The sequence below is a fragment of the Eleutherodactylus coqui genome, chromosome 1 (assembly GCF_035609145.1).
Source record: "Eleutherodactylus coqui strain aEleCoq1 chromosome 1, aEleCoq1.hap1, whole genome shotgun sequence".
Taxonomy (NCBI): Eukaryota; Metazoa; Chordata; class Amphibia; order Anura; family Eleutherodactylidae; genus Eleutherodactylus; species Eleutherodactylus coqui.
The window spans coordinates 153,211,359-153,226,954 of NC_089837.1; the positions used below are offsets into that span (position 1 = coordinate 153,211,359).

A 15,596-nucleotide genomic window follows, 5' to 3' on the forward strand; every position below is an offset into this window, starting at 1 on the left:
CAGCCGGCCTGCAGTGGGTGTGAAGGGCGTGTGACTCAAAGCTGCCCCTGATTGGCTCAGCCTGAGCCAATCAGAGGCAGGTCTCACTCACACCCATTCATGAATGGGTGTGAGTGAGACCTGCCTCTGATTGGCTCAGCGCTGAGCCAATCAGGGGCAGCTTTGAGTCACACCCTCTCACACCCACTGCAGGCCGGCCGTGCTGAACTCCGGTTGCCGGGACAAGGTGAGTATATATATTTTTTTTATTTTAACACATTTCTGGATGAATTGCAGGGAAGGGCTTATATATTTAAGCCCTTCCCGACAATTCATCCAGCGCTGTCCGGCAGCCCATTGCTTTCAATGGAGCCGGCTGTATTGCCGGCTCCATTGAATTCAATGGGCAAACATCGTTCTTCTCTGCCACAGCTGTTGCAGAGAAGAATGATTTGTCTTCTATATGTTCCCAATGGGGTCGGCGCTGCTGCCGCCGGCCCCATTGAGCGCATATAGAGAAGAGAACAGGAATCGCAGATCGCAGATAGGTGCGATCTGCGATTTCTGTTCTATAATTTATCGGACGAGCGCATAAAAAGCGCTCATGTGTCCGATACCATTGCAAAGCAATGGTTTTAAAAAATCGCCGGGCGCATGCGCAAATCGCGCTAAAAATCGCCCGTCTGACTAAGGCCTTACTATGTATAAATTCTGTTATTACCAGAGCATTTGTATTCTTCTGAGAATCCAGTCCGATAATACTGCCGTACTTTAATGTACCAATTTACATGTAAATAACTGAAGGGTAAGTTCCCTTTTTTCCAAGATGCTATTTATCCATGGCTCTGCTATTGGTCACATTTCACATATTAGATACATATTCCATGCTGTAACCTATCATTGGACAACTACCGAGGGACAGCCATAGCATAAAAGTATTTAACTTTGTCTACATATCAAACTTTTGTTGAGCAAATATTAAATATATTTTAGTGCAACTTTATTTTACAAAAAATAAACAGAAAAAGTCCTGTATTTTTGCCACATTTAATGAACTATATGCACCATGAGATATTTAATTCCCGTACATTAATCACTGCTTCTCAAATTCTGCTAACTGTACCAAGTAGGCACCAGTGGAAGGAATCCTTATTCTGCACCAGTTCCCCTTCGCCTCCAGTTTACAACGCATGTCTGTGATTACCCGGGTTATTGGAGAGAGTAACATGGCACTGTTCATGAAGGGGGCACCTGAAATGGTTGTTCGCTTTTGCAAACCAGAAACAGGTAACTATAAAACTAATAAAGCAGAGTTAGAATCATGAAAATGCTGTATATACTGTGCAACTATTTTGTTGATCTTTAATATATTGAGGCTTATTTACTAATTCTGTCTAAAGGTTAAACTTTGCAAACTTAGGGCGCCTGCACACGGGCGGAAATCCCGTGGCGGGATTTCCCACGGGATTTCCGCCATTGAAAGCCTGCATAGGATTGCGTTTACGCAATCCTATGCAGATGGCCGCGGTTTGGCAGCGCGAAATTTCGTGCGGCAAACAAACCGCGGCATGTCCTATTTCTGTGCAGGGCTCGCTGAGCCCCACACAGAAACGTCACTCACCCAGCCGCCGGCTCCGGTCTGCACATGTGACGGCTGCCCGGCAACCGGCACATGAAAGATCCGGGGCTGCCAGGCGCTGGTAAGTACGCGCTCATCCCTGCAGGCGCTCCGGTCGGGTCCCGCGGCGAGAATCCTCGCCGCCGGATCCGACCCGCTCGTCTGCAGGCGGCCTTACTAGGGTGGTTTCACATTTCCATCAGAAACTCCGGCTGGACATTCCGTCACAGATGTGGGGATTCCCCCTTCCTGTTCCCTGAATGGAGCAGGAAATCGGAAACCCCACTGCAGGTGTGAAAGCACCTAAAAGTGCTCCAAATTTATCACAGTACCTCTGCTGAATGATAAATCTATTTAAATTTAAGGGCTCTCTCACATGAGACTATACTATCAGGTTTTGTGTGCGTAATAAATGGTACAAATCTTTACATTGACTTTCAGTTGTGCCTCTCAGACACAGCACGAGAAATGCATGCACTATCCTGACATATATAATACTCGCACATATACGCAAAGACAGCGTAAGGGGATCATCAGCACGCAGCAAGTATGCAATTTATTGTATACTTGCTGCGTTCTCCCTTGTGGGAGATACGAGTGTGGTGCGTTGTATAAAAATGCTCATGTGAAAGAGCCCTCTCGTCTTTTTTTTTCCACAGGACTCATCATGCAGTATAGTTGACATGATAACCTTTATCTGTAGATCAGTATGAATACAATGATACCAAAATCATTGCACAATAAAAACCTTTGTCAATACCAAACATATGATTTTTAGAATTTTCTTTACATTTTTTTTAAGCAAAAAAAAAGGAAAAAGTGCATAAAAGTTTTTTTTTCTATTTTCTTGCGTAATTTTGACTATTTTTATTATTTTTCTGCTTTTTATATCCATATGAGGGACTTGAATCTATGATATCTTGATCACTCAGATAATTCACTGCAATACTCCTGTACTACAGTGTATTATCAATATCCATACCTAGGACAAGCCATGGCCAACCAGGATTCAATTGACTGCTATCCAGTTGCCATTGATCCTCCATGATTTCATGGTGGAGCATTGATGACATCACAGAGGGAGTGCCCTTTCTCTGACAACCTAGTGCATGCCGCAGTCACCATTGATCATGTAGGTACATATATATAAATCCATATACATCAAGCTTTAAGGTATTAGTGGCCCAAAGTATCCTACAATAAAAAAACATAGCTGCTGTACCCGGTTATGTGAACTCTAAATAGAACCTTATCAAGAAAGAAAAAAAAAGAACACTTGTCAGAAATGTCTTAGTGAGAGAGAAATAGTCAGTTCAATTTGAGGGAAAATAGCTTAATAAATGTGGTGAAATTACCAATTCAAAGTTCAGGTGCCTTTATATATGGAAACCAAATAGGAGAGAGATAAGATATGGAGTAAAGACATGACTAGAGATGAGCGAACACCAAAATGTTCGGGTGTTCGTTATTCGTAACGAACTTCCCGTGATGCTCGAGGGTTCGTTTCGAACAACGAACCCCATTGAAGTCAATGGGCGACCAGAACATTTTTGTATTTCGCCGATGCTCGCTAAGGTTTTCATGTGTGAAAATCTGGGCAATTCAGGAAAGTGATGGGAATGACACAGTGACGGATAGGGCAGGCGAGGGGCTACATGTTGGGCTGCATCCTAAGTTCACAGGTCCCACTATTAAGCCACAATAGCGGCAAGAGTGGGCCCCCCCCCCCTCCCAACAACTTTTACTTCTGAAAAGCGCTCATTAGCATGGCATACCTTTGCTAAGCACCACACTACCTCCAACAAAGCACAATCACTGCCTGCATGACACTCCACTGCCACTTCTCCTGAGTTACATGCTGCCCAACCGCACCCCCTCCCCCCCACAGCGCACACCAAACTGTCCCTGCGCAGCCTTCAGCTGCCCTCATGCCACACCACCCTCATGTCTATTTAGAAGTGCGTCTGCCACGACGAGGGACCGCAGGCACACACTGCACAGGGTTGGCACGGCTAGGTAGCGACCCTCTTTAATAGGGGCGGGGCGATAGCCCACAATGCTGTACAGAAGCAATGAGAAATACAATCCTGTGCCACCGCCATCAGGAGCTGCACACGTGGGCATAGCAATGGGGAACCTATGTGCCACACACTATTCATTCTGTCAAGGTGTCTGCATGCCCCAGTCAGACTGGTTATATGCACCTTAACAGTAACCGCGTTGGTGGTAATGTGGTGGTGACTGCGGACCTAGTACCACGGTTGTATTTTGTTGGTTTTCGGAATGTGGCCAGGATTAAGTGGGCCGTGGCGGGGGGATGGTGGGGGGGCTCTCTTGTAGTGTCGGTAAAGGTGAAATTCTTGGACTGCCACCAGACGAACCAATGCAAAGGCATTTGCCAACAATGTTTTCCCTGTTGGAGGAGGAGGGGGATGTTTTTGAGGCACTACGTGTCCTCTCCACGTGTTCGTGGTTATATGCACCTTAACAGTAACCGTGTTGGTGGTAATGTGGTGGTGACTGCGGACCTAGTACCACGGTTGTATTTTGTTGGTTTTCGGAATGTGGCCAGGATTAAGTGGGCCGTGGCGGGGGGATGGTGGGGGGGCTCTCTTGTAGTGTCGGTAAAGGTGAAATTCTTGGACTGCCGCCAGACGAACCAATGCAAAGGCATTTGCCAACAATGTTTTCCCTGTTGGAGGAGGAGGGGGATGTTTTTGAGGCACTACGTGTCCTCTCCACGTGTCCGTGGTTATATGCACCTTAACAGTAACCGCGTTGGTGGTAATGTGGTGGTGACTGCGGACCTAGTACCACGGTTGTATTTTGTTGGTTTTCGGAATGTGGCCAGGATTAAGTGGGCCGTGGCGGGGGGATGGTGGGGGGGCTCTCTTGTAGTGTCGGTAAAGGTGAAATTCTTGGACTGCCGCCAGACGAACCAATGCAAAGGCATTTGCCAACAATGTTTTCCCTGTTGGAGGAGGAGGGGGATGTTTTTGAGGCACTACGTGTCCTCTCCACGTGTCCGTGGTTATATGCACCTTAACAGTAACCGCGTTGGTGGTAATGTGGTGGTGACTGCGGACCTAGTACCACGGTTGTATTTTGTTGGTTTTCGGAATGTGGCCAGGATTAAGTGGGCCGTGGCGGGGGGATGGTGGGGGGGCTCTCTTGTAGTGTCGGTAAAGGTGAAATTCTTGGACTGCCGCCAGACGAACCAATGCAAAGGCATTTGCCAACAATGTTTTCCCTGTTGGAGGAGGAGGGGGATGTTTTTGAGGCACTACGTGTCCTCTCCACGTGTCCGTGGTTATATGCACCTTAACAGTAACCGCGTTGGTGGTAATGTGGTGGTGACTGCGGACCTAGTACCACGGTTGTATTTTGTTGGTTTTCGGAATGTGGCCAGGATTAAGTGGGCCGTGGCGGGGGGATGGTGGGGGGGCTCTCTTGTAGTGTCGGTAAAGGTGAAATTCTTGGACTGCCGCCAGACGAACCAATGCAAAGGCATTTGCCAACAATGTTTTCCCTGTTGGAGGAGGAGGGGGATGTTTTTGAGGCACTACGTGTCCTCTCCACGTGTCCGTTCCATGTAAGCAATAGTAGCACTCAAGACAGGCCCCAGTAACAATTCTGAAGCAGCAGTATAGCGGGAGCGCAGTCTTCGTTCCATGTAAGCAATAGTAGCACTCAAGACAGGCCCCAGTAACAATTCTGAAGCAGCAGTATAGCGGGAGCGCAGTCTTCGTTCCATGTAAGCAATAGTAGCACTCAAGACAGGCCCCAGTAACAATTCTGAAGCAGCAGTATAGCGGGAGCGCAGTCTTCGTTCCATTTCAGTAGCCTTAGTATAGCCAAGGCACAAGTGACATTTATGTAGCTAAACTGTAGGCCAACCCCACACACCTTTCTGTACCATGAGTGCAGGCGAAGAACATAGAAATTACTATGATTACACTGTAGGTGAGGGCCCCAAAAAATTGGTGTACCAACAGTACTAATGTACCTCAGTAAAAATTGGCCATGCCCAACCAAGATGGCAGGTGAATCGCTTTGGTTAATGTGGCTTAAGTGGTAACTAGGCCTGGAGGCAGCCCAGTGTAACGAAAAATTGGTTCAAGTTAAAGTTCCAACGCTTTTAAGCTAATTGAAACTTATAAAAATTGTTCTGAAAAATTATTTGAGTGAGCCTTGTGGCCCTAAGAAAAATTGCCCGTTCAGCGTGATTACGTGAGGTTTCAGGAGGAGGAGCAGGAGGAGGAGGAGGAGGAATATTAGACACAGATTGATGAAGCACAAATGTCCCCGTTTTGGATGGTGAGAGAGAACGTAGCTTCCATCCGCGGGTGCAGCCTACGTATTGCTTACGTATCGCTGCTGTCCGCTGGTGGAGAACAGAAGTCTGGCGAAATCCAGCCTTTGTTCATCTTGATGAGTGTTAGCCTGTCGGCACTGTCGGTTGACAAGCGGCTACGCTTATCGGTGATGATTCCCCCAGCCGCACTAAACACCCTCTCCGACAACACGCTAGCCGCAGGACAAGCAAGCACCTCAAGGGCATACAGGGCTAGTTCAGGCCACGTGTCCAGCTTCGACACCCAGTAGTTGTAGGGGGCAGAGGCGTCACCAAGGATGGTCGTGCGATCCGCTACGTACTCCCTCACCATCCTTTTGCAGTGCTCCCGCCGACTCAGCCGTGACTGGGGAGCGGTGACACAGTCTTGGTGGGGAGCCATAAAGCTGGCCAGGCCCTTAAAGACTGTTGCACTGCCTGGGATGTACATGCTGCTCGATCTACGCACATCCCCTGCAACATGGCCCTCGGAACTGCGCCTTCTGCCACTAGCGCTGTCGGCTGGGAATTTTACCATCAGCTTGTCCGCAAGGGTCCTGTGGTATAGCAACACTCTCGAACCCCTTTCCTCTTCGGGAATCAGAGTGGGCAGGTTCTCCTTATACCGTGGATCGAGCAGTGTGTACACCCAGTAATCCGTAGTGGCCAGAATGCGTGCAACGCGAGGGTCACGAGAAAGGCATCCTAACATGAAGTCAGCCATGTGTGCCAGGGTACCTGTACGCAACACATGGCTGTCTTCACTAGGAAGATCACTTTCAGGATCCTCCTCCTCCTCCTCCTCCTCAGGCCATACACGCTGAAAGGATGACAGGCAATCAGCCGGTGTACCGTCAGCAGCGGGCCAAGCTGTCTCTTCCCCCTCCTCCTCATCCTCCTCATGCTCCTCCTCCTCCTCCTGTACGCGCTGAGAAATAGACAGGAGGGTGCCCTGACTATCCAGCGGCATACTGTCTTCCCCCGCCCCCGTTTCCGAGCGCAAAGCAGCTGCCTTTATGGTTTGCAGGGAATTTCTCAAGATGCATAGCAGAGGAATGGTGACGCTAATGATTGTAGCATCGCCGCTCACCACCTGGGTAGACTCCTCAAAATTACCAAGGACATGGCAGATGTCTGCCAACCAGGCCCACTCTTCTGAAAGGAATTGAGGAGGCTGACTCCCACTGCGCCGCCCATGTTGGAGTTGGTATTCGACTATAGCTCTACGCTGTTCATAGAGCCTGGCCAACATGTGGAGCGTAGAGTTCCACCGTGTGGGCACGTCGCACAGCAGTCGGTGCACTGGCAGCTTAAAGTGATGTTGCAGGGTGCGCAGGGTGGCAGCGTCCGTGTGGGACTTGCGGAAATGTGCGCAGAGCCGGCGCGCCTTTACGAGCAGGTCTGACAAGCGTGGGTAGCTTTTCAGAAACCGCTGAACCACCAAATTAAAGACGTGGGCCAGGCATGGCACGTGCGTGAGGCTGCCGAGCTGCAGAGCCGCCACCAGGTTACGGCCGTTGTCACACACGACCATGCCCGGTTGGAGGCTCAGCGGCGCAAGCCAGCGGTCGGTCTGCTGTGTCAGACCCTGCAGCAGTTCGTGGGCCGTGTGCCTCTTATCGCCTAAGCTGAGTAGTTTCAGCACGGCCTGCTGACGCTTGCCCACCGCTGTGCTGCCACACCGCGCGACACCGACTGCTGGCGACATGCTGCTGCTAACACATCTTGATTGTGAGACAGAGGAGGAGGAGGAGGAGGAGGGTGCTTTAGTGGAGGAAGCATACACCTCCGCAGATACCACCACCGAGCTGGGGCCCGCAATTCTGGGGGTGGGTAGGACGTGAGCGGTCCCAGGCTCTGACTCTGTCCCAGCCTCCACTAAATTCACCCAATGTGCCGTCAGGGAGATGTAGTGGCCCTGCCCGCCTGTGCTTGTCCACGTGTCCGTAGTTAAGTGGACCGTGGCAGTAACCGCGTTGGTGAGGGCGCGCACAATGTTGCGGGAGACGTGGTCGTGCAGGGCTGGGACGGCACATCGGGAAAAGTAGTGGCGACTGGGAACTGAGTAGCGCGGGGCCGCCGCCTCCATGATACTTTTGAAGGACTCCGTTTCCACAACCCTATACGGCAGCATCTCAAGGCTGATGAATTTTGCGATGCGGACGGTTAACGTTTGAGCGTGCGGGTGCGTGGCGGCGTACTTGCGCTTGCGCTCGAACACTTGCGCAAGCGACGGCTGAACGGTGCGCTGAACTACACTGCTGGATGGGGCCGAGGACAGCGGAGATGAGGGTGTGGGTGCAGGCCATGAGGCGGTAGTGCCTGTGTCCTGAGAGGGGGGTTGCATCTCAGTGGCAGGTTGGGGCACAGGGGGAGAGGCAGGGGTGCAAACCGGAGGCGGTGAACGGCCTTTGTCCCACCTTGCGGGGTGCTTGGCCATCATATGTCTGCGCATGGTGGTGGTGGTGAGGCTGTTGGTGTTGGCTCCCCGGCTGAGCTTTGCGCGACAAAGGTTGCACACCACTGTTCGTCGGTCGTCAGGCGTCTCTGTGAAAAACTGCCAGACCTTAGAGCACCTCGGCCTCCGCAGGGTGGCATGGCGCGAGGGGGCGCTTTGGGAAACACTTGGTGGATTATTCGGTCTGGCCCTGCCTCTACCCCTGGCCACTGCACTGCCTCTTGCAACCTGCCCTGCTGATGCCCTTGACTCCCCCTCTGAAGACCTGTCCTCCTGAGTAAGCGTTGCACACCAGGTGGGGTCAGTCACCTCATCGTCCTGCTGCTCTTCCTCCGAATCCTCTGTGCGCTGCTCCCTGGGACTTACTGCCCTTACTACTACCTCACTGCAAGACAACTGTGTCTGATCGTCATCGTCCTCCTCACCCACAGAAAGTTGTTGAGACAGTTGGCGGAAGTCCCCAGCCTCTTCCCCCGGACCCCGGGAACTTTCGAATGGTTGGGCATCAGTGACGATAAACTCCTCTGGTGGGAGAGGAACCGCTGCTGCCCAATCTAAGCAGGGGCCCGAGAACAGTTCCTGGGAGTGTTCCCGCTCCTGAGCAGGTGTCATTGTAGTGGAGTGAGGAGGCTGGGAGGAAGGAGGAGCAGCAGACAGAGGATTCGGATTGGCAGCAGTGGACGGCGCAGAACTGCGGGTAGACGATAGGTTGCTCGAAGCACTTTCTGCCATCCAGGACAGGACCTGCTCACACTGCTCATTTTCTAATAACCGTCTCCCGCGTGGACCCATTAATTGGGCGATGAATGTGGGGACGCCAGAAACGTGCCTCTCTCCTAATCGCGCAGCAGACAGCTGCGACACACCTGGATCAGGAGCTTGGCCTGTGCCCACACCCTCACTTGGCCCTCCGCGTCCTCGGCCACGTCCACGTCCACGTCCTCTAGGCTTACCCCTACCCCTCAGCATGCTGTATTACCAGTGATTAGATTTCCCAGGCAGGAAATAAATTGGCGCAAGACTGCAGGCCAAATATAATTTTTGCCCTTTTTGGAAAACGAAAGGCCCCACTGCCTCTAGTGAATGAATTATCTAAGTTTAATAACTGTGCTGTGTCCCTGCTTATGTGTCACAGAACGTGAGGGTAGCAGAGTTATTATAACTCTTGGAGAGCAGGTATTTTTTTTCCCAATTAAGGAAAGCAAATGGCGAAGCCAGCAGTAAAGCGTAGCTGGGTGCGTCTGATTTAGCAATGTTTTTCACGCAGCTCACACGTCTCCACAGGCGTAAGGACGGACACAGGCTGGACAAATAGATTTCTTTTCAGTTTTTTCCCACCAACAGGCAGCACTGCGTATATTCAATGAACCTGAGAAGTTTAATAACTGTGCTGTGTCCCTGCTTATGTGTCACAGAACGTGAGGGTAGCAGAGTTATTATAACTCTTGGAGAGCAGGTATTTTTTTTCCCAATTAAGGAAAGCAAATGGCGAACCCAGCAGTAAAGCGTAGCTGGCTGCGTATGATTTAGCAATGTTTTTCACGCAGCTCACACGTCTCCACAGGCGTAAGGACGGACAGAGGCTGGACAAATAGATTTGTTTTCAGTTTTTTCCCACCAACAGGCAGCACTGCGTATATTCAATGAACCTGAGAAGTTTAATAACTGTGCTGTGTCCCTGCTTATGTGTCACAGAACGTGAGGGTAGCAGAGTTATTAACTGTGGCAGAGCAGGTATTTTTTTTCCCAATTAAGGAAAGCAAATGGCGAACCCAGCAGTAAAGCGTAGCTGGCTGCGTATGATTTAGCAATGTTTTTCACGCAGCTCACACGTCTCCACAGGCGTAAGGACGGACACAGGCTGGACAAATAGATTTGTTTTCAGTTTTTTCCCACCAACAGGCAGCACTGCGTATATTCAATGAACCTGAGAAGTTTAATAACTGTGCTGTGTCCCTGCTTATGTGTCACAGAACGTGAGGGTAGCAGAGTTATTATAACTCTTGGAGAGCAGGTATTTTTTTTCCCAATTAAGGAAAGCAAATGGCGAACCCAGCAGTAAAGCGTAGCTGGCTGCGTATGATTTAGCAATGTTTTTCACGCAGCTCACACGTCTCCACAGGCGTAAGGACGGACACAGGCTGGACAAATAGATTTGTTTTCAGTTTTTTCCCACCAACAGGCAGCACTGTGTATATTCTATGAATAATAACTGTGTTGTGGCCCTGCCTATACAATTCTTTCCCTGCAGTATCAATGGAGGGTGGAATGCTCTGCAGAGGCGATTTTGAGAAGCCCAAAAAAAATGCAGCACAGCCAACAGCAGCCTGGACAGTACTGCACACGGATAAATATGGCCCTAGAAAGGACCGTTGAGGTTCTTGAAGGCTACACTCACTCCTAACACTCTCCCTGCCTATGCAGCACTTCTGTCCCTAATGCCAGGTGCAACGGTCTGCAGAGGCGATTTTGAGAAGAAAAAAAAATCCCACTGCTAACAGCAGCCAACACACAGCTATCAGTGGCCCTAATAAGGACCTTTGGGGGGTCTTGAAGCCTACACTAACTACCAATTCTTTCCCTACAGCAGCTCCGGTATAAACAGCACTGTCCCTCATCTAACTCACACCGCATCTGAGGCGAGCCGCGGGAGGGGCCGACTTTTATATTAGGCGAACACCTGATCTCGCCAGCCACTCACAGCAGGGGGGTGGTATAGGGCTTAAACGTTGCAGGGGGAAGTTGTAATGCCTTCCCTGTCTTTCAATTGGCCAGAAAAGCGCGCTAACGTCTCAGGGAAGGAAGTGAAAGTAACCAGAACACCGCATGGTGTTCGTCACGAATAACGAACATCCCGAACACCCTAATATTCGCACGAATATCAAGCTCGGACGAACGCGTTCGCTCATCTCTAGACATGACCCTATTGACAGGAGAACACTGTTTTCAGGCATGTCATCAAAATTATGTTTTGCATTCTAGAGTATAGAGGAAATCAGGCCATGACCTGCAAGTGACAAGATCCACTGTTGCTTTGGAGTAAGCCACCAATTGCTTCATTCTTTTTAAATGGAGTAATTGTTCAGTTCACTCTGCTACAGTGGAAGATTCAGTACATTTCCATAAGTGTAAAATAACCGTGCGAAAGGCAATGAGAAAATGTCTAGTTAAACTCTGGGATGATGACCTAAAGCCAGGGAGCATAGAAAGTAAGAGAACTGCTGGTCATTCAGCATAGTTGGAGAAAAAGTGTGCATAAGCTCCCTTTACCAACTATTAACAAATATTAAGACAGTGGATGCTGTGGATTTTGCTGATTCAAGAATCTGGTTATACATTATAGAGATAATCTTGTTTGAGGGTACAGATGATGTACAGAAGGCCTCAAAAGGAGTCAGGGTGGCTTCATACAAGTGTGTTTTTGTGCATGCATGCGTGTGCACAAAAACATGCTTCTTTTAGAACCAATGCATTCCCTATGGTGTTCAGATGTCCGTGTTTTACAGGTGCATGCCTGTAAAGATAGGACATGCGTGCACCATAGGAAATGCACGCATTGTCTTTAATGGATCCGCGGCTGCTGCCGGCGGCTCCATTGAAGGCAATGGTCTGCTGGCACCCCTGAATTGTTTTTCAGTGAAGGGCTTTACATATAAGCCCTTCCCTAAAATACAAGAATTTTAGTGTTAAAAAAATACTTACCTGTCCGCCGCTGCCGTGTCCCCACGGGGATGAAGAACACCTGCTGCATGCGGCAGATGTTTCCTTCATCCCCGCGAGGAAAAAGAATTCCCTGCTGCACCTGCCACATCTGTGACAGATGCAGCAAAGGAATTCTTCAGCCCTGCGGGAAATAAAGAATTTCCTACCACAGCTGTCACAGATGACAGCTGCGGTAGGGGTTCTAGCTGCCGGCATCCTGCAATTGTTTTTTTTGAGAACACATGGGTTTGCACCTATGTACGCACGAAAACACGCTAGCGTGAAGCCACCCTCAATGAGCGATTTAAATGTAAGTGAAGATTGTTTATAACATAAATATTTAAGTGAATATATTCACATTATTAGATGGGGGATCGAGCAGGTTTGGGCACAAAGTTCTCAAATAACATAAAAGATAATTTACTTAAGACTTTACAAAAAAATTATAGGTGCAGTGTGAGAAGTTCTCAAAATTTTTTTTTATGTATATAGCTTTTTTATGTATATATGTAAGATTAGTTTTTTATATGTATAATTTCCTGATCTCTAAGAAATTATATACTATAAAGGTTTATGTCCACATTTGGGGGATTGACCATAGGACCTTGCAAGTCCATGCAACTGTTGTCAAAGTCATTACTGACCGTAGTCTCAAGTTTTATCCATAATTTAGATTGCTAGTGCTGAAACCAGTCTACAATTTTATTAGTCACTGCTGATATACCATATAGTAATAGACTAATTTAAGATAATACCACCATTCTGTTTTTATTTTTTTTTCATAGAAATAACTTTATAACTCTAGGTTGTTTGATTATCCATATAAAGAAAGAAAATGATTTTGTAATCTTAGCAAAAAAAAAGACTTAATGAGAGAGATCAGAAATGTTTAAAAAAAAGTAGAGGAGGCAAGGGAGTATATTCATCTATAAGACATTTAATGTCTCAGTTAAAAAAGGTCCTTACTGTCCTATATAGGTGGCTTTTATCCCACCCATACATGCAGTTTAGGATTAGCGTAGTTCCTTCTGTAGTAAAAGAACATTACAGTTTTGGACAAATAGAGCTAATTCTATTTCAAACAACTGTAGCACTGGTTCTCAGCGCTGTCAAAGTGCTTTTGGTCCTATTCTAAAGCCAAGATTTTTAGCTTTAAAGTGGTACCAAAAGCATGATGGTAGCTCTGACAGAACTGAAGCTACAGCTGCTTTAAGTAGAGTGTCAAGATAAACAGGCAGCATAGAAGATATGTGATTCTCCAGTAAAGGGCCAGATCGGGGGCCGGAGGACAAGGTTTAGAGGGAAGGAAGAGGTAGTGAAGGGATTACCTGGAGTGCTGGGATTAATTGGAGCACAGGGGGACAAGCATTTGAGAGGAAATAGCAGAGGGGGAAGAATCAACGTAACAGAGGATAGGCTGTGAAGTGGAGTACAACTCTCTACATCCTCCCTTCTTCTTACCAGCATGGAGATTGATTGCATCCTGGAGTACATGGGAATAACTGGCTAGTACAGCAGGTGGCAGGGGAATTAGTGAGGGTTCCCATGAACATTTCAGCCACTCCTTCTCCCGTACAGCGCTCAAGCCGGGCTCGGCCTGCCACTTGCCTGAGCCCCGAAATGGCGCCCAAATCCCGTAATTGGCCAAGGAGCTCAACCAGGGACCCTCCAGGTCAGGGTTCTTTGTTCTCCAAATCTGTCAAGGGAGCGCGGCCTAGGAGGAATTTGATCAGGTAGGTGAATGCAATAGTGAATGATAGGCCTCGTGACAGGCCCAAAGCAAGGACTACCTCCGCCCATTCTACAGTGGCAACAACTTCAGTGGCAGGCTCTCCTATTGGCATTCCAGTCAGGAAGCCTGCCAGGCATGAGAGTGTAGTGGTCAACAGCATAGGTTCACAGTTTCCGGCCTTCAATTTTGTAGTGCAGTGGCCTATTCCCAGCGGGCAGCAGCCGGTTGGCCTCACCCCCTCGAATGATCCTCCTCGGCTGGCCATGATGTACGATCGTCTTCCACCATAAGAACAGGGGGGCTTTTCCTTCCAGCATGGTGAAATTGTGGCAGGATCAGCTGGCACAAATATAGCCATCATAAATCTCTTCTGGATTCTGGATCTCAGGCTGATGGGATTACAGCTTCTGCACAATCTAGTGAGTATGACTCCATGTTTGTTTTTATCCTTCATTTGTACAGAATTCATTGTCAGTGAGTGGGTAAGGTCAGGTTTTGTGTAGGAATCAGGGGATGGAGGTGGGGGGTTTAGAGAGAAATGGTTTGCGAAAATTGATAGGAATGTAAGGGAATTACCTACATGTTGTGAATGTGGGATCGGAGTATCAGGAAGTCCAACTCCAGTATCTGCATGGGTGGCACCTTGCGGCAGTCCTTCTTTGAGGGAGGCAAGGAAATCTGGTGTGGCAATAGCACTTCAGATGGGAAAAAGTAGGGGATGGTATTTGTTTGGATGATTTGTTTCCCTGAAAAAGGGAAGTCTGTTTGCTTTGAGGGCCCCTTAAGTGCGCACCTAAAGGAGGAGGTAAAAAAGCATATTTGGTGGGATAAAGTATGCAAAGATTTTTTACCTTCTAACTTTTGGAAAAATTCAATTTGGACAAATGGAAGAGGGACAAGAGTAAAAAGGAGGGAGAAGAGAATCAAATATGGTGTTTGATCCCACAAACATTCACAAACTGGGTACAGGCATTCACCATCTTGGTTAGCATCAGAGGTGAAAAGTTGCTGGAACATTGCTTAGCACTTTTCTGCTATATGGATGCCATAGTACATCTGGGGGGCGAACATGGCTCCACTGATGAGCAGTTCCAACAAAGGAAGGCAGTCTGTCCAAACATTTGTTGGGGTCATAATGACATTGGTCTCTAGTTATGGGTTATGGCACCTTCTTATAATAGACAGTCCTTTTATTGAGGAGCTAGTTCAACTGGGACCTTCAGAAACACAAATTTCTTTGGGCAGGAAGGGAAGTCGAGTAGTCAGAAACCTGGGAGTGCTGTTAATTTAATGAGGGCCAGTCAATATTCAGGGCCAGCTTTAAATTTAAACATATCTGCTCCCAATACAATGGAACATCCTATGGAGTGGCCCATTGCTTTTAGAAGAGAAAGGCAAAAAGAACACCTAACGTTGGCCAAAGGGATGACTTCTCTGAGGCTTCCCAAAATGCTTCCATGTCTAAATAGATTGCTTGATCAAAGTAAAGCGCTCTTAGTGACGGGATTCAGAGATGGTTTCCAAATCACTTCCCCTCCTACTCAAAAAATCTTAAATCAGCCCATGAGCATCAGTGAGTTGTGACTGACAAATTGGAAAAAGAAATGTGCCTTGGCCATATTTCTGAGCCTTTCAGCTTTCCCCCTTTTCCAAACTTGGTGGTTTTTCTCCTGGGCTGGTACACAAGAACTAATATTGGCTCATCAATCACTTGTCCCACCCCTGGGGTTTAATTGGTTAATGATGGAATAGACCTGGAGCTGTGCTCCGTGGT

The 15,596-nt window shown here is 48.3% G+C and overlaps 1 protein-coding gene across 1 annotated transcript in view; it reads left to right on the forward strand.

Moving 5' to 3' along the window:
- Positions 1 to 15,596, forward strand: part of LOC136627036 (probable cation-transporting ATPase 13A4) — a 218,476-nt gene that overhangs the window by 101,895 nt on the left and 100,985 nt on the right. The window contains exon 16 of the mRNA XM_066601991.1: positions 1,110 to 1,266. Within this exon, the coding sequence (XP_066458088.1) occupies positions 1,110 to 1,266 (157 nt within the window). The remainder of the gene's footprint in view (positions 1 to 1,109; positions 1,267 to 15,596) is intronic.